Raw genomic sequence first — 17020 nt, 5'->3', positions numbered from 1 at the left:
GGGCGGATGGCGGCACCCCTCTCCCTTGGGTTCCTTCTGGGGCCTCAGTCCGAGCCGCTCTCCTACCCTCGCCTCGCATCCTCTGCCAAATCCGAATTCTTCCGGCCCAGCTTCTCGGGCTCTGTCCTCCATAACGAATAATAATGACGCATATCGAATCGCATGGACTTATCCGACCTCCTCAGACCCCGCTCCCGCCCTGCCCCGGGGCTCCCTCCCCTCGTACCCGGGCATTTGGTGTTGGAGGACGGATTCCTGGCGCCCGGCAGGCAGACCTGGGCACGGCCCTCTACACACCCCTCCGTATTCGCTTTGCGGGTAAAGCCCCTTGGGGGGATTGCGGATGCGTCGGGTTTCTTTCTTTTTGTATTCGTACGTTTTATTTATGAACGATTGCACTCGGGTCAGGGAACGGCCGCTGAGGCCCATATCCTTCCAGCCGACGCCCGGGGCTTGGGACTTCCAGGATCTTTCCCCGCCCTTGAACCTCGCCCCAACCTGGGCTCCGCCCCCTGGGGGGCCTCAGGCCACGCCCCTCATAGGCCCGCCCCTCTCTTGAGCCCCGGCCCCGCCCCCACTCTGTTGCCAACTTTCGCGCGTCTATGCCAAAGCCTCAGCGGCGACACCGCCCCAAGGGCCCGCCCCATTGGCCGCCGCCTTTGTGACGTCACTGCATGCAGCCCCCCCCCCCACCCCCCCACACACACCCCGCCCCAACCCTTCTCCTGTCCCTTCCCGGGGCTGCCCGCTCCCTCTCCCTCTTAGTTAGTCCGACGCCGACTATAGAGCAATAATGCGCACTGCATGCGAAGCTGCCGCCGCCTCTAGAGTTACTGAGAATCAGGTATCCCCTTGCCCTGTCCTCCCCATAGGCCCCTAGATCAGGGACGCTGCGCGGGGCCGCACGCGCAGACTTTCTCCCCCCTCCTCCTCCCTAACCCCCCACGGCAGAGCCCGGCGGGTGTAATGGTTCCAGGGGCAGGGGCGGGGTGGTTGCCCCCAAGACCCCTCCTTCAATCGTCCATCACCCACCGACCGTTGGTTAGGCACCTACTATGTGCCAGGGCTGTTGCTGAGTCCGCCAGGACACAGCGACCTGTGGGGGGTGGGGTGGTGCATGTTTGTGACAGGGGCCCAGCCTGCTTTGTTGAGCCAGGGATGGCCAAAGATGCAGAGAGAGGCCAGGTCCCTAGGCCCAACCGTGACCCCCTCACTTCTCCTCACCCCAGCCCGGGTCCAGTGCTGGGCACAGCCGGGCTCTACCTTTGACTGGGCCTGGCGTTCTCAGCTCAGGTGTCACAGACCCAGGGCCCCAAGGCCTGGTGCCACCAGGGCCACCCATACTGACTCCCAGTCCTTCCATCCCCTGGCCACCACAGCTCTGCAGTGTTAGGCCAGGGCCCCAGGCCAGACGCAAAAGTGCACTCTGGAGTGTATGACCTGGCCAGCCATCTCCATGGGCACCAAGCCCACTGGCACCCAGCTACACCCACAGGGTGGACCAAGGGCCCAGCACAGCAGGGCCCGCATCCAAAACCCCCTATACCCCAGCTCAGTGCCCACACAGCTCCCAAGCTGGGGCCAGCCTGCCCAGCTGGGCACACCCGCATGCACATGCACACACAGGTGCCCCCCCCCCACCCCCGCCTGTCTACCTACCTAAGGAGAGGGGCCATGGGCTGGCCAGGGTGTCCCCTTCTCCCCACACCCCACCGCCGTGGAAAGCCATGGGCCCCCTCCTGCCCCCATAACTAAGCAGCACAATAACCGACTTAGCAAATTCAGGTAGAACGATTAGGTAGCACCTATTTTGTACTGACTCTACGAGTAGGGCCCGAGATGTGGGGGCCCTCAGGTGGGGGCTGTGGCCGCCGGCCTGCCCTGCCCCCACCCCCGCCTGCGCCCCGCCGCCTTGTACACACTCCCACCCGGAACAGGCCGGGATTTTTACTCGGGCCGTGCCCCTCTTCTGCCCCCGTTTGGGGCCGGGCCGGCCGGACAGACGGACGGACGGACAGACCTCCTTCCTAAGCACAATAGCACCAGCTCCCCGGAGCGCCGCACCTCCATGAGGAGAATAAATGCCACTCTTGATAGAACTTGGAGTGTCGGGCTGATGTATCCAGGGCTGGGCCCATGCTGCAGGGGGTGCTGGTGATGTCTGGGGGGCGTCTTCCCGGCCTACCCATGCAGCCCTGAGGTCACGTCACTGCTGTTCCCTAACATTTGCCTGTGTCCCCTTTTGCCAGAGGGCTGTCCTCTTTCACCTGGGAGGGCTGGCTTGGCAGGCCAAGCCTCGGGAGCACCCCCTGAAGGCAAAGCAGTTGGCATTTCTCCTGTGGCAGGTGACTCTGCTCTGTGCCAGGAACTGGGAGAGCTAAGGGACTCCAGGCTGAAGTCAGGCCCAGGCCAGGACTGATCTAGAATGGCCAGAGTAGGTATAGCAGGGCCTGCAGTTCTATGGCCTGGAGTGCCCCGACTCTCTCCCACTCTCCCTGTAGGGGCTTCTGCTGCCCCTGCAGGCCTGACAGCCACCAGCAAGCTCTCCTCAATGCTATCGGAGAAAATGGGGACAGCGAGGGTGTGAAGTCTGGCACATCATGACCCCCAGACTCAGAGGATATGTTCCTCCACTGTCTGAGGAGGCCTCCATGGACAGCTGGGCCAGGCTAGTTTTGGGGAGGAGGTGCCCAAGGGGCAGAGAGGCTCTCACAGCCACCCACAGCCCTTGACTCTAGACAGGATGAGTTAAATAAATTGATTAAGCAATGCTCCCTGGCACCTAGGTAAGCAGGCATGAGCTGAGAGGCCCAAAGTCTTTGGAGACACGTGGTCAAACCAGGTGAGCCCAGGGCAAGCACAGCTGTCTACACCCTGCCAGGGGACAGGCCTGCCCAGACTCCATCCCAGTGGACAGCAGGGGAGCCTGACCTGCAGCAGGTCATAGCTTGTGATCCTGCTGCTCAGGGTGGGGACTTACATGGGGGTAGGCACCGCCTTCTAGGGAGCACTGTCAGCAGTATCAGCCTCAGGAGTGAAAACACTGGTATTGGTATAGGACAAGGCCAGGCTTTCCTGCCCAGGGATCCTTGACTTTCACTATCCCCAGCCTGGGAAGGCAACATCGCCCAATTTGCATATGAAGAACCTGAGCCTCAGGAAGAGAAGCAGCTTGTCCAAGGGCTGCCTTTGACATAAGCCCTGCCTCAATACCCCACCCACCCTACACCTGGATTCACACCTGGGTGGGCACCAATGGCAGGGAGGAAGGCTACTAGATGCCTCTCCTTCCCAGGGCTCCACAGCTTTGGGGTCTGGACTGGCTGTTTCTGCTTCTCTAGGACTCTAAGGGTCTGTGGGGGTGGAGGATGGAGGCTCCTTCCCTGAGACCCAGGATGAGCCGGCCCCTCAGCCTCCACAGGTATCATGGACAGAGAACGGGCTGCACAGGCTGCTGATCATCATGTCTCGTTTACCCCCGCTGGCCACACCCCTCGCAAGTCTCCGTGGTCTGCCCACAGCAGCTCCGCCCTGCAGTCAGTCCGAGGCCCTTTCTAAATCCCGAACTCCTTCCAGCGCTTTATTCCTCCAGGCCTGCAAGGCTCCTCACTCCGAGCCCTGGCCTCGCATCTCTTTCTGCCCCCGGCAGGAAGCTATCCACTGAGCTTTCTTCGACAACCTCTCACACACACCTTTGTCCCCAACCAACCCCGGATCCCTTGACCTTTCCCCTTCCCCCTGATATGAGGGCCGCACCTCGCCCTGGATCCGGACCTCCTGGGGCTGAGGGGAGCCTGGCACGCCCAGGCCCCGCCTCCCCGCCATAGGCCCCGCCTCCCAAAGGCCCGCCCCGCCGACGGTACCGAGGCTCTTCCTTGTTGGTGGGCTCACAGTCCGTGCCTTCCCATTAGCTTGCAGCTCTCCTCTCCTCGCCCTCAACGCCAGTGCTGGAACCTTGGCTCCCCACCACCCCACCCCCGGCCGGACTGGACCTCCCTACTAGCCCCCGTCCACTCTGGTCGCCTCACTCCCGCTGCTACTTGCCCGCCGACAGTTTGGAGTCGGGAAATGGACACAGGCAGCCGCCTCCAACACGACCTTTCACTCTTCATTGGCTACTGGGCTCAGCCTCTCCCGGCCTACTGGCAGCCTGAGCCTTCAATCTTCTCTGCCAATCCGCGTGCCAGCCCCGGCCGGCCTTTTAGTTCTTGGCTCTGTATTGGAGGATGGCATGGCCAGGAGGCGCGCAGCCGGCACTGCGCGACCATGCGGGGTTTCCTGCGCCACCTGGGAGATGGGGTGGGGAGGGAGTGGCAGGGCTCCCAGGGCTCGCCCCTACGCTCCGGGCTCCGGAGAGGACCCTCTCTTTCGTCTGCCCTTCCTTGGGATCAGTACTCAGAAAGACCTAGCGCAGCCTCCTTGATGAACAGATAAACGTTCTGGGAGACAGGATAGGAGACAAGGCTGGTCCTGACCCACGAGGCCGGGCTGCGTGGGCACACAGGAGGGGCTCTCCCGCCCAGTTAGGGTGGCCCCTTCAGCAGGCTACTCGAAGACATCTGTCAGGTAGCCCCAGCTTGCCAGATAGGGACGGATGCCAGGCTTGCGTCAGCCCCAGATGGCCCGGTGGCGGCAAGCACATGGAGCCTGGGCGCCGTTGGTGGAGGTGGTGGGGCAGGGGCGAGCCTTGTGGAAAGGCAGTGGCCAGTCCATAGGAGAGGACGCTAACCTTAGGCTGAACCTCTTGGTTTATTTGCTTCCAGAGAGGCACTCTTCTCGGTCCTGCTCACCTCACGGGAGTGAATGGCTAATGGGTTCTGCTGCTAGAGGTGTTTCTTGGGTAAACTAGGCCTGAGCCCCCAGTGAAGCCTTGCGCTCTGAAATCCAGGATCCTCACGCTCATGCCCTTTGCAAGAAGCGTGTCAATTCAGTGTGACATGGACTTGCCTGCCTGCGAGTTGCACTGTATGGTTATTACGGTGGATTAGTTGCTTCGTTTAACGACTGGAGGTTGCAGACTGTGCAATGCCCCGGAAGCCTCTGGGTCCTCACTGTCTGGCACCCCAGGCTCCCCACGCCCTTGCAAAACTGGCCCAGACCAGGGAGGCCCTGCAATTCTGCAGAGGTGGGTGGAAGGGGAGCTGGGTGGAGGGGGACCGCCAGAATGTGGCTACTGCAGGGGAACCTGAACCTTCACCCGTCCCCTGTTGGGCCCTGTCGGGGGAGAGTTGGCAGCCCTGAGAGTTGGCGGGCAGGGCGGGTGTCTCGGGGATGCAGGATGGTACCTTTCTCCCGCTCTGTCCTCAGGTCTGGTACTTGTCTGAATGACCTATTAACTTGTAAAGCCTCAAAACGAGTTTCTTCAGGAATAGCCAAAAGAATTGCAAATCAGGATGTGCATACCACATCAAACCATAAATAAATCGGGAAAACAAAGCAGGGGAGCTGCCTTTATAGACAAAAAGGGGGAGTATGGAGCAGCTGTTCTAAAGGAAGTCCATCGGGGAAACTAACAGTTCAGGGCAGAAGGGCTTCCAGTTGGCTGATCTGCACTGGCTGAGCTGTGGCGCTTCTCATTGGCTGAGCTGAAGTGTTTCTCATTGACTGAGCTGAAGTGTTTCTCATTGGCTGAGCTGTGGTGTTTCTCATTGGCTGAGCTGTGTTGCTCATTGGCTGAGCTGTGGTGTTTCTCATTGGCTGAGCTGCAGTGCTTCTCATTGGCTGAGCTGTGGTGTTTCTCATTGGCTGAGCTGCAGTATTTCTCATTGGCTGAACTGTGGTGTTTCTCATTGTCTGAGCTGCGGTGTTTCTCATTGGCTGAGCTGTGGTCTTTTTCATTGGCTGAGCTGCGGCGCTTCTCATTGGCTGGGCTGTTGCCTGGTGGGGAGAGAAATCTTCCTTCAGTGGTAAAGTAGGGGTACTTCCCGTTGAGATGCAAGTGTCCATCTCCTCCTGTTTGGTGTCTTTGACGTGATGGAGTGAGAGCTCCCCCTACAGGCCTTACACTCCAATTTAGTTAGAGTTTCTCTTATTTTCTTTCTCTTTTTTAAAGATTGGCACCTGAGCTAACATCAGTTGCCAATCTTTTTCTGCTTTTCTTCTTCTTCTCCCCAAAGCCCCCGGATACAGTTGTATATCCTAGTTGTGAGTGCTTCTGGTTGTGCCATGTGGGATGCCACCTCAGCATGGCCTGATGAGCAGCGCTAGGTCAGCGCCCAGGATCCGAACCAACGAAACCCTGGGAGCCTAAGCGGAGCGTGCAAAAATAACCACTTGGCCACCGGGCGGCCCCCAAGGTTTCTCTTAATTTCCACAAACCTAAGCCGAAGAAAAACTGGCGCCTGCGGTGGAAACTACAGGGCTCGGCAAGCACGACTGTGCCGAGAGGTGCGCGCTCGGGTACCAACGCGCTGGGTGGTGGGCGAGGCCAGTCCTCACGAACAGGGACCGCCGCCCCGGCGTCAGCTGAACTGTAACCGACCACCCGTTTCTTGAATAACCTACATCCCCACACTTATGCGCCTGTGCTGAAGAATGACGAAACTCTCTGTTTAGAGAGTAGGACAAGGGCCAGGCAAGGGGTCAGGGGAGGCGCGCAGCTGCCGGGAAGCCAGGAGCGTTCCACGGAGACGCCGAGGCCCGCCGGCAGCAGTGTCCGTCCGCGGCTGTAAACCCTCCGCCACGCTCCCTCCCGCGCGAGTCGACTACGACTCCCAGGGTGCACCGCGGTTACCCCCGCGCGAAGGGACCACGACTCCCAGGGTGCCCCGCGCTCCCTCCCGCGCGGAGCGACTACGACTCCCAGGGTGCAGGGCGGTCCCTCCCGGCCGCGGCGACCACGACTCCCAGAGTGCCTCGCGTGCCTCGCGGACTACAAATGGACGCGGGCTGTGGCCACTGGCCGCTTACCGACTCCCAGAGTGACGCAGGAGGGAGCTCCGGGCGGAACTGGCAGGCGCGCGGACTACGGCGGCCGGCAGGGGGCGGTGGCGGTCGTTGGCCCAGGGTCCGGAGGCGAGGCCGCGGGCCTCAGGCGCTACGAGCCCGGCGGGCCACGACTCGGCCGCAGCAGGGTGCAGGCTGAGGCCATGGGCGACCGCGGCGGGGCGGGCGGCTCCCGGCGCCGGAGGACGGGGTCGCGGGCCTTGAGCCAGGGCAGCGGCGGGCCCGTGGCTGCGGAAGAGGAGGTGAGAGACATGGGCGCCGGGGGAGACGCGCCGGCCCCGGACAAGGACAAGGACGGAGACGACGACGTGGGCAGCGGCCACTGGGATCTGAGGTAGCGGTGCGCCTCACTCCTAACCTCTGACCCCTGACGCCGGTCCCCGCAACCCTCCCCGGTCCTTCAGCCGTGGCCGCAGCAGCGCGGGCTCCGGGTTCGAGAGCCTGGCCCCAGGACCTCGCGTGGACAGATGTGTCCCCTGGATCCCCGCGGGGAAACAGGCTTAGGGGTGGAGGGTAGGCTGCCAAGGTCACCCAGGTTGGGGCGCAGAGGGGGGCCGGCCGCAGCCTAGCTTCCAGATCCCCCACCCCCCGCAGGTCGTCTGGTGGGTCTCCAGGCTCTTTCCCTGGGTGAGCCAAGGGCCTGGCCCCTAGGCGACTGGTTCCTGCCATGCGCAAGTGTCTCCTGTCTGGAAAGAGATGGATGGGATTGGGAGGTTGGCCTGGGGCCCTGCTTAACAAATGCCTGCTGTAGAAGAATTGGATGCTGTATTGAAACTCTCGCACCCTGGTTGGGGAACAGGAGAGGGGTTTGAAGTGGGCACACCCACAGGTGAGTGCCCCCCTTAGTGAAGGACTGACAGGAAGCGGGTGGGGAGCAAGCTGTGGCTGATGGAGAGGACATGGCCCCTCTGGGCGTTGGCTCCCTCCTCCAAGCTGGCTCCAAGCAATGTCTTTGCCACCCTCCTGCACCCCCATCCCCTTCTGATTTTCACCCTGGCCCAGAGGCTCTCGAGGACTCTGGCTTTGGGAGCAGCTTCCGAGCTAAAGGTTATCGACAAGGAAGTGGGCAGTTGGTCAGTTGGTTGGCAAGGACTTGCTCTCTCAGTAAACAAAAACTGAGGCTTTCTTCACCCAGCACTGTGGGAGGGGGTGGGTCAGGGCAGCTGGCCTACAGGTACTGCAGGTACTGTCTCTGCCCTTGGGGTGCTCACAGTCCACCTGGGAGATAAGGTAATCTCAGCACCGAGTAAAGGTCAGGCACGGAGTTTGGAGATGGCAAAGGAGTTGGTGCAGGTGCCATGGGGAAGGAGAATGGTTCCACTGAGAAGGGTGCTTGTTTCCTGTGGGCCTGGGTGATGCTGAGAGAGGCTGCAAGGACAGGAGGGTCCTAGAGTGTTCTGCTAACTCCCTCCGCAAGATACCCTCTCCAGGAGGCAAGGGCATGTCTAGCATCATCTCCCCCTCAAGGGAGTGGGAACCGGGGTCATTTGTGTGAGATGGGGAGTGCCAGCTTTGGGCCAAGCTGCCACACTGGGATGGACAGTTACTTTCCTGCTCTACGTGGGCCAGGTGGTCAGAAGCCTCTCCTGTGCTCCTGCTAGTTGGGCCGAGTGAGCGGGAGCCCTGTCTGCCCACTCTCGAGGTCTGGACACCTGGGAAGAGGAGCAGTAGATGGCAGGGATGGGCCTGCCCAGGGCTGGGGGGCGGGGGACCCGGACATCACTGTCCCCTCTTGGTCTCTAGGACATGTGAGTTGTCTGTGCTTGGCCCTCAAACCTAGATTCCATAGAGTTCGGGGTCCCCTGGGGCTGCTCCCTACTTGTCACCCCCCTACTTCCCCTCCCCCCTGCTTATGGCCTTTCCTCCCCCTTCCTCTCGCCTCTCTTTTCTATACTTCCTGCTCGCCTTGGCCTGCCTGGGCAGGTTGGTCAGGCTCTGGGTGTGAGCTCATTTCTTCTGGCCCTAGCAAGGTGGAGCTGTGGGTCAGGAAGGAGAGAGCACCCCCTTTCTCTTCTGCCTTGTGGTTTACTTCTTCCAGGTGCTCCACACGCTCCCTCCAGGATGCTTGGGCACCCTCCAGCTCTTGGCTCACGGGCACTCCAGGCAGGGCCTTCTCGTTGTGGGGCTCTCCCAGGGTGTTTGTCCCTGGGGTGTCCTGTGTCTCTTCTTCTCCAGCAAGGTCTGAGGATGTGGGGAGCTTACCCAACCACCTTGTCCCCCAGGGCTCAGCCCAGAGGCTAGGTGTGCGGAGGAGTTGGCAGCTGGGAGGCGAGCTGACACTCTGCTCCCTCCTTGGTCTGCTTGGCCCTGGAGCTGGACCACTTGGTCCTCAGGTGTGGCCCACACTTGGGGTCTGGGCTTCTGAGCAAGCTTCGAACCCTGGTGAGCTCAGTTTCCCCCTGTGCCCTCCTCCAAGTGCTGATGTGATGGTTGATATGATACATGGGATGAGTTAGAATGGCCCTGCGAGCTGGGTGGGCCTGGGGAGCTGGTATGGGACCTCTGGAGGGCACAGAGCGTGAGCGGCCCCTGCAGTAAGGGAGAGGGTGACACAGCTGTGGGCATGGTGACCAGATCTTGTCTCCCATGCCAGCCGCTTTCCTCTGCCCTGTGGTCCACTGCCACTGACTGCACTGGCAAGGCTGGACCTTTGCGGTGGATGGTGAGCCTCCTCCCCTGAGTTAGGGCCTCTGACCTGTGGGGGAAGGGGGCTGTCTGGGGTTGGGGGTGGTCAGGAGCCCTGTGGAGAGGAATGTGAGGAGTGGGTGTGGGTGGGTTGGGGAAGGCTTTGGAAGCCTGACAGCAGGGAGCTGAGCTAGCTTTTATAACGTCATTTGCTGTTAGATTTGGAAAAGGACACCCTTTCCTCACCCCTGTTTTCATCTTAGAGATTGCCACAAATAAAGCCAGCATGGTCTTCTTGGTGGCCCAAAGGGGGCAGGGGGTCACACTGTTATGAAACAGTCCTCTGGGTATGCTGAGCGGGACGTCACAAGTTCAGACAACGGTTGGCAGCTTGTGGTACGAGGCAGCTTTGGGATGGTACCAGTGAAAGCGAATGGGCTTTGGGAAGGGGGTCAGGGAGGCCAGTCCAGCAGACAGCCCAGAGACTGTCCTCTCTGGGGAGTTGGGGCTTGGACCCCTGCTTGCCTTGCAGAAAGGCAGGTGCAGAGACTCAGGGAGAAGGCCTTGGGAGGAGATCACAGCCTCACTGCAAGGCCTAGGACAGACCTGGAAGGTGGACACAAGGAAGCCAGGTTTGCGACTGGGAGAAGTGGGTGGGCCAGGTGTGGAGCATGCCTTGGTCTAGGCAGACAGAGGTCAGACCTGTCGGCAGTGCCCTGGTTAGAGTGCTGAGCAACATATTGGCCTCCCTGATCCCTTACCTCCTGGTTGGAGCCGTCTGAGTGCTGACCCCAACGGTAGCCATGCTTGCCTCTGAGGCAGGGCCAGCCCTAAGAGGGCATCTGTGCTGTGGTGCCCCTGCTGTGTGCCCCTGGCCCTACTTTCCCTGCCCAGGTGCCTTGAGAGGCAGAGATGTGTATCAGCGGGAGGTTAGGGGAGACCCTGGCCTCCTCTCTTACAAAACTAGAGGCCTTGCTCAGTGCTGTGTAGCGCTTCCTGAGGTGGGGCTGTAGCCTGCGAGTGAGTCAGGGCTGGGTCTGGGCCTTGCCCCAGTCACGCTGTGGCCACTCCTCCACCTTTGTGTTACCCTGAGGATCAGGCAGGGACACGAGGGTCTGCTTGCTTGTCCTCCTCCCCAGCACTGGGTGGGAGCTCTCATGGGTCAGCACCAAAGGTGTCTCTGCCTGCTCCTGCTGGAGACTTTCCTGCCATCAAGCACCCAGCCCCTGACTGGGCTCCTCTGGGCCCCTTCTGCCCAGGCAGGAACACAGTACTTACCCTGTGGTTGAATGGGGACAAGCTGTCATTTCTCAAAAACAGTTGGAGGCCACACAAACACCTGAGGTCCAGAGTCCTGCCCCAGGAAGGTGCATGTCAGGTTGTGTGCTCAGCTGGCCCTTGGCCTGGGGCCCTGTGCCCACTCGGACCTTTGTGGGCCAACTGTAAAGAGGACGTGGTTTGAGGTGGAGGACCCCTAGCTTGCTGAATGGTGGGATGGTCCAACTGAGCAAGGCAGATTAGCCCCCGACCCCACTTCTATCCAGCACTTCTGAGTGCGCCCTGGAGTGGACTCTTCCTGTGAGGCCATTACTGCTGCAGGCCTCTGGCTATGTGTGGTAGCAGCCAGAGGCCTCTGGGAGTGAGGCCAGGCTCCTGGCCTGGGGTGCTCCAGCCCCACATAGCTCTGGCCTGGGCAGGGCCAGCTTTGCTTGCTCCTGTCTGTGGCCTTCCCCCACCCACTGTCTGGAGGGGCCGGTCTCTGGATGGTCTTGAGAGTTTGGCCCTGCCTGGTCCATCTTCAATTGTAAATGGGGAGTAGGATATATGGGTGGAAGAGAGGGTTGGGATGGGATGTGGGTCTCAGCTACTGGGCCAAGGTAGACAAGAGTTGCTCAGAGTAAGGGGCTGGGGCTTGCCCTGGGCCCTGGGCTGTGAGGCTGGCTCCTGAGGAGCTGGGCTTGGCTGCATCATTGGGTATCTGCCAGGGCCCTGGCTTGCCCCTGGACAGGGCTTCTTTTTGGCCCTGCCCAAGATTCTTACTGCCCAGGGGCTGGGGTGGGGCTAGCCCTGGTCTGTTGGTGCCTGCTCATGAGGGTGCCTGTCTCCTGTTCTGCCAGGTGCCACCACCTCCAGGATTCTTTGTTCAGCTCTGACAGCGGCTTTAGCAACTACCGTGGCATCTTGAATTGGTGTGTGGTGATGCTGGTGAGTAGGATGGTATCTGGGATTAGGAGTCCCTACAGCCAGGTGGGGTTCAGCCTGAGGCTGGCCTTTGCCTGGGCATAGGCTCTGCCTGCTGAGGGAGGGGGGGCCAGAGCCTGTGTGGCTGGGTGTGTGGGACACTGGGCTGGTGGAGAGAGAGTTGTGGTGGCAGTCCTTGCAGTGGCCACATATCAGGGCTCCTGTGGGCTACACATTCGATGCTTGTCCTGGTTGAATTCCAGGAGAGGCCTGCAGAGGGTAGTGTGAGAGGCCTTTGTGCTGTGAGCTGTCCCTAAGGGGCACAGGGGTCTCCCCAGTGGCTTTGCTGGGCGAGTGTGGCAGAGCAGGGAGAAGTGGACAGGCTGGGTGGCTGGCCCTGGGCTGGTAGGCTGTGGGGCTGTGGATGGGGTGCTCTGTGGGCACAGGGCCTCCCAGGCATCGTGTGTGAGTGGTCTTGGGGGTCCAAGAAAAGTTACCTCTGCTATTCCCAAATGGCCCTTGTGGGCGTGGTGCCCCCTGGCAGGCCTGGCCTGGGGGGAGCAGGGGTCGGAAGATGGCTCTTGGGCTCAGCCTGTCAGCCCCAGGCCACGGCTCTAGAGGCCCCCGGCCCCTCTCCCTCAGCCTTGGTCCTAGGCACCCCTCAGCAAGGTGATTAGAAGGAGCCCCTGCCTCCACCTCACCCTGTGGCCTGACTGAGGCCCTTGCTTCTGGGGCCTGGTACCTGCTGTCACCTTGTTGGGGTGGGGCCAGCAGCCTTGGTTGGAAGCAGCTGGAGCCCAGGGCTCAAAGGGGCAGCCTGCAGGGTTGGGCAAGGGGCAAGGGCTTGTCTGGGCCTTGCTGATGCGGCCTGAGGCCTTTGACCCTTGCCCGGACGCGTCTGTGGGTGCGGTCCCATGGCTACCCATGTGGAAGGGGCTCCAGGCACACCCACACCCTCCCTGCCTGTGGTCCCAGGAGGCTCCCCGGGAGCTGCTGCAGGGGGACATGCAGCCTGGTGGGTAAGAAGCTGGCTGGGCAAGGGGACAGTGGGCCGGACACCAGCCCAGCCCTCAGATGATGTGTCCTTGGCCTCCAGAGGCCATTCCTGTACCAGCCTAGGCTCGTCAAGAGGCAGCCGTGCGGAGTGAGCCCTCTACAGCCTAAGGAGCACTGTCTGTTCTTCTGCAACCCACTGGGCCTGCCTGTCTCTTTCGCGCAGCCCCAAAACTTTTCCCCTGCTTTTGGTGCCTCTGCCACCCCAACCTGCAGGAGACGTGCATCCTGTGCTTCGGGCTGCTGGCTGTGTTCCCTCTGTAGTCTGGGCCTTGAGGTGGGCGCTGCCCATTAGCAGCTTCATCTTCTGCCTGCTGTTGGCTCTCAGGACAGGCCACCACTGGGCAGACAGTGTCGGGCCACGTTTGTCCTGGCAGGAGGCTGGTGGGTCAGGCTTGCGGCTGGGGGAGGGCAGAGTAGGGGCCCCTGTGTCTCTCAGCTTGTCACCTCATGAAGGCTTCCGTGACCAGCCAGGTAAGTGTCCCTCTGCAGCGTCACTTTTCTGCAGAACCTACCATGAACCATGCACAGAGCCTGACTTGGGGTGGTTGGCAGGGTCTTTGCCTCATGGAATGGAGATGGAGGCCCCTGTCGTGCAGAGGGAAGCCAGGAGCCCAGCCCCAGCCTAGAGCCAGGAGCCCCTTTTGACAGAGGCTCTGTCCTTGGAAGCTGCTTTGGGGCCAAGTGCCCAGGTTTGGAGTGCTGCAGAACAGCTGAGGCAGGCAGGGGTGTGAGTACCGGGTGACGCCGGCCCCTCAGGACTCTGGCCAGCTTCTTCCCACTCTCCCCCAGAGTGCGGACCCTGCGTGCAAGTGGGCAGCTTCTTTGGTCCAGTTTGGGCTTTGGGGCCGTCACTCTGGCCTTGAGTGCCTCACCAGCTCAGCAGGATGGCCAAGGGCTGCTGGGCAGTGGGTCTTTTTATGTTGCTGCAGACACAGACATCTGGGAGGTGCCTGGTGTGAGGGGGCAGTGCTAAGGGACTTCCTGTCCCTGCACTGCTGCGAGGTGAGATGGGTGGTGTCTTGGAACTTGCTGTGGAGATCAGAAAGGCTGGGCCTGCAGGACCAAGGCTGCTGGCCTAACCCAGGGCTCCTGCCCCCACAGGTCTTAGGAGGAGCTGAGGGGGGGTGTGCCCTGTGGCCAGGGCTCATGGGCTGTGCCCCTCCTCTCTCTTGCAGATCTTGAGCAATGCACGGTTATTTTTAGAGAACCTCATCAAGTGAGTGTCTTCACCAGGGCCCTGAGGCCCAGCCCCACCCACTGCCAACTCAGGCCCTGCCCCTACCTGCCCAGGCCCCACCCACCCACCCAGGCCACACCCCACCTGCTCAGGCTCTCCCTGAGCTGCTCATTCCCTGTCCATCCCCAGGTACGGCATCCTGGTGGACCCCATCCAGGTGGTGTCTCTGTTCCTGAAGGACCCCTACAGCTGGCCTGCCCTGTGCCTGGTTATTGGTGAGTTGGGCGCAGAGGACAGCCTTCGGTGGGGACAGACCTGACCTGGGCCTGAACTTGCCCTATGGCGCTTCTGTCCTCAGTGGCCAACGTCTTTGCTGTGGCTGCGTTCCAGGTGGAGAAGCGCCTGGCAGTGGTAAGCAGTGTCCCCACGCCCCCTGCCTGGCCCAGAGGTCTGCTCTCCTCACCAGGCCTGGGCTTAGGGCAAGGCACCTGCTCATCTACTGCATTTCAGGCTGTGTGTGGCTTTCTTGGGAGGGGGCCTAACCCCAGGCCTGGTGGCCCTTCCCCAGGGAGACCCTTTGCCCAGGGAGTGGGGGCCCTGGCTGAGTGCCCTGCACCCCCGACCCACCCCAGGGTGCCCTGACGGAGCAGGCAGGGCTGCTGCTGCATGTGGTCAACCTGGCCACCATTCTCTGCTTCCCGGCGGCTGTGGCCTTGCTGCTCGAGTCCATCACTCCAGGTGCGCCCCCAACCCACTCCCACCCCAGCCTGTCTTGGGGGCTTGCAGGAGAGACCCAGGCCAGCTACAGGAGTCGACCCTGTGGCTGTGGCTCTCCTGTGGGCAGTGTGGGAGGGCTGTGGCCTGAGCCTCCCTCTCCTGCAGTGGGCTCCGTGCTGGCTCTGATGGTGTACACCATCCTCTTCCTCAAGCTCTTCTCCTACCGGGATGTCAACCTGTGGTGCCGAGAGATCAGGGCTATGAAGGCCAAGACTAAGGCTGGTGAGGGGCTGCCCGGGGCTGGGGCCACCGAACCTGCCTGCCAGGGGCCAGGCCTGGGCAGCAGTGTGGCCTCACTCTCCCCTCCCCTGCTCGTAGCTTCTTCAGGTAGGGCAGCCAATGGAGGAGCTGCCCACTGCACGGTGAGCTACCCGGACAACCTGACCTACCGTGGTGAGGACCCTACAGAGGGCTCAGCACTGAAGGGCAGTGGGGGGACAGCAAGGGCCAGGCCTCTGCTGGTGCGAGCCCCACCCCTCCCATTCCAGATCTGTACTACTTCCTCTTTGCCCCTACTCTGTGTTACGAACTCAACTTCCCCCGCTCCCCCCGCATCCGAAAGCGCTTCCTGCTGCGGCGGCTCCTTGAGATGGTGAGGTTTGGAGGCTGGGGGGCAGCGAGGGGCTGGGGGGCCACCAGGTGCTAGGGGGGCTCAGCCTGCTGCCCTTTACTTTCTCCCCCAGCTGTTCTTCACCCAGCTCCAGGTGGGGCTGATCCAGCAGGTATGTGGGCAGGGCTGGGCTGGGCTGGGCTGGGCGCACTCAGTGACGCAGGAGTGCTGATGCTGTGCCCTCCTTTGCAGTGGATGGTGCCCACCATCCAGAACTCCATGAAGCCCTTCAAGGTGAGCAGTCAGGCTCTCCTGTGGCCGGGCGCGCGGGGCGGGGGGGGGGGGGCGTGTGGGGGTGCAGCCAAGGGAGCCAGCTGAGTCCTGTCTCTGCAGGATATGGACTACTCACGCATCATTGAGCGCCTCCTGAAGCTGGCGGTGAGCAGCCTGGGCGGGTGGGGCAAGGCACGAGGGAGTGAGTGAGGGTGTTCTGGAACCTGGCACCTGCTCCTCAACAGGTCCCCAACCACCTCATCTGGCTCATCTTCTTCTACTGGCTCTTCCACTCCTGCCTGAACGCCGTGGCTGAGCTCATGCAGTTTGGAGACCGGGAGTTCTATCGGGACTGGTGGTGGGTGGCCTTGGGTGTGAGGCTGGGGGCTGGGGTGGGTCATGGTGCAATTTGATCACCTGCTGTCCCTTGACTCCTAGGAACTCTGAGTCCGTCACCTACTTCTGGCAGAACTGGAATATCCCTGTGCACAAGTGGTGTAGCAGGTGGGCATGGGCGTGAACGTGGTGTGTGGTGGGTGGGTGGCTCTGTGTTCCTGGACTGCGGCGCCTGTCCCACGGCCTCCTCCCTCCACAGACACTTTTACAAGCCCATGCTCCGACGAGGCAGCAGCAAGTGGGTAGCCAAGACGGGGGTGTTCCTAGCCTCGGCCTTCTTCCACGAGGTCAGTGCTCTCTGTGCGTATCCTGCTTCATCCTGGGGTGGGTATGGTACTTGAAATGGCTGACGCTCCTCTCACTCCCACCCCAGTACCTGGTGAGCATCCCCCTGCGCATGTTCCGCCTCTGGGCCTTCACTGGCATGATGGCTCAGGTGAGCATCCCCCATGTGGCTTCCTTGCCTGCCCTCTTCCCTGCACCCTGGGAGCAGCCAGCACTGTGGTCACCTGACTTTGGTCCCCCGTGTCCCCAGATCCCGCTGGCCTGGATTGTGAGCCGCTTCTTCCGGGGCAACTACGGCAATGCAGCTGTGTGGCTGACACTCATCATTGGGCAGCCAGTGGCCGTGCTCATGTATGTCCACGACTACTACGTGCTCAACCATGAGGCCCTGACGGCAGGGGCCTGAGCTGCTCTGGGGCCAGCCCTCCTCACTGCCGCCTCCTCATGTCTGCCTCACTGTCCACAGCTAGAGCCTGCCACTGCCTGTGTTCTGGGGAGGGGGCCTGGCTGCCCACACCTCCTCTCGGCCACCGGGAGGTCTCTCTGCCCCTATGGGGCTCCCTCCTATCGCCTCAGGGATGGCGGATGGGGCACAGGCCAGTGCCAGCAGGTGCCAGTGCCCTAGGAATCCGTGCTGATCCTGCCCGAGGGTCTGAGGATATCAATAAAATGCTGTCCAGAGTGACCTCCCTCAGCCTGGTGGGGGCGTGGGGCCAGTGGGAGGGGATGGCCCACATCACATGGGGTCCCACAGG

At 61.6% G+C, this 17020-nt stretch overlaps 1 protein-coding gene and 1 long non-coding RNA gene across 4 annotated transcripts; one reads left to right on the top strand and one right to left on the bottom strand.

The window, feature by feature from the left end:
- Nucleotides 1-5423: 5423 nt before the first annotated feature.
- Nucleotides 5424-7229, bottom strand: LOC139085198 (uncharacterized). Its single transcript, XR_011543311.1, has 2 exons — nt 6910-7229; nt 5424-5877 (listed from the first exon to the last, which is right to left on the bottom strand). It is a non-coding gene; the product is annotated as an uncharacterized lncRNA (long non-coding RNA).
- Nucleotides 6853-16950, top strand: DGAT1 (diacylglycerol O-acyltransferase 1). 3 transcript variants are annotated; one of them, XM_070631274.1, is made up of 17 exons: nt 6853-7279; nt 11688-11775; nt 13983-14023; nt 14174-14259; nt 14343-14395; nt 14617-14722; nt 14867-14983; nt 15080-15154; nt 15250-15353; nt 15445-15483; nt 15564-15605; nt 15705-15749; nt 15830-15942; nt 16023-16088; nt 16180-16267; nt 16354-16416; nt 16516-16950. In XM_070631274.1, the coding sequence occupies exons 1-17, from the start codon at nt 7089-7091 to the stop codon at nt 16669-16671; spliced, it is 1473 nt and encodes a 490-aa protein (XP_070487375.1). In that variant the 5' UTR covers nt 6853-7088; the 3' UTR covers nt 16672-16950. The 3 variants fall into 3 exon arrangements, with proteins under 3 accessions (XP_070487375.1, XP_070487374.1, XP_070487376.1); XM_070631275.1 differs by lacking the exon at nt 6853-7279 and adding an exon at nt 7330-7774; XM_070631273.1 differs by lacking the exon at nt 14617-14722 and having other exon boundaries at nt 6961-7279; nt 14914-14983.
- Nucleotides 16951-17020: the final 70 nt, after the last annotated feature.

This window comes from Equus przewalskii, chromosome 8 (genome assembly GCF_037783145.1).
Source record: "Equus przewalskii isolate Varuska chromosome 8, EquPr2, whole genome shotgun sequence".
NCBI lineage: Eukaryota > Metazoa > Chordata > Mammalia > Perissodactyla > Equidae > Equus > Equus przewalskii.
Note: the sequence above shows the minus strand (reverse complement) of the source record. Positions and strands in the feature narration are given on the sequence as shown.

What these genes read in the sequence shown, in the direction of transcription:
- DGAT1 (XM_070631274.1), top strand. Translation starts at nt 7,089, where the DNA reads ATGGGCGACCGCGGCGGGGCGGGCGGCTCCCGGCGCCGGAGGACGGGG. An exon ending in ATTGGTGTGTGGTGATGCTG is followed by an intron (nt 11,776 to 13,982) that starts GTGAGTAGGATG and finishes TCTCTCTTGCAG; the next exon opens with ATCTTGAGCAATGCACGGTT. An exon ending in AGGTGGGGCTGATCCAGCAG is followed by an intron (nt 15,484 to 15,563) that starts GTATGTGGGCAG and finishes CCTCCTTTGCAG; the next exon opens with TGGATGGTGCCCACCATCCA.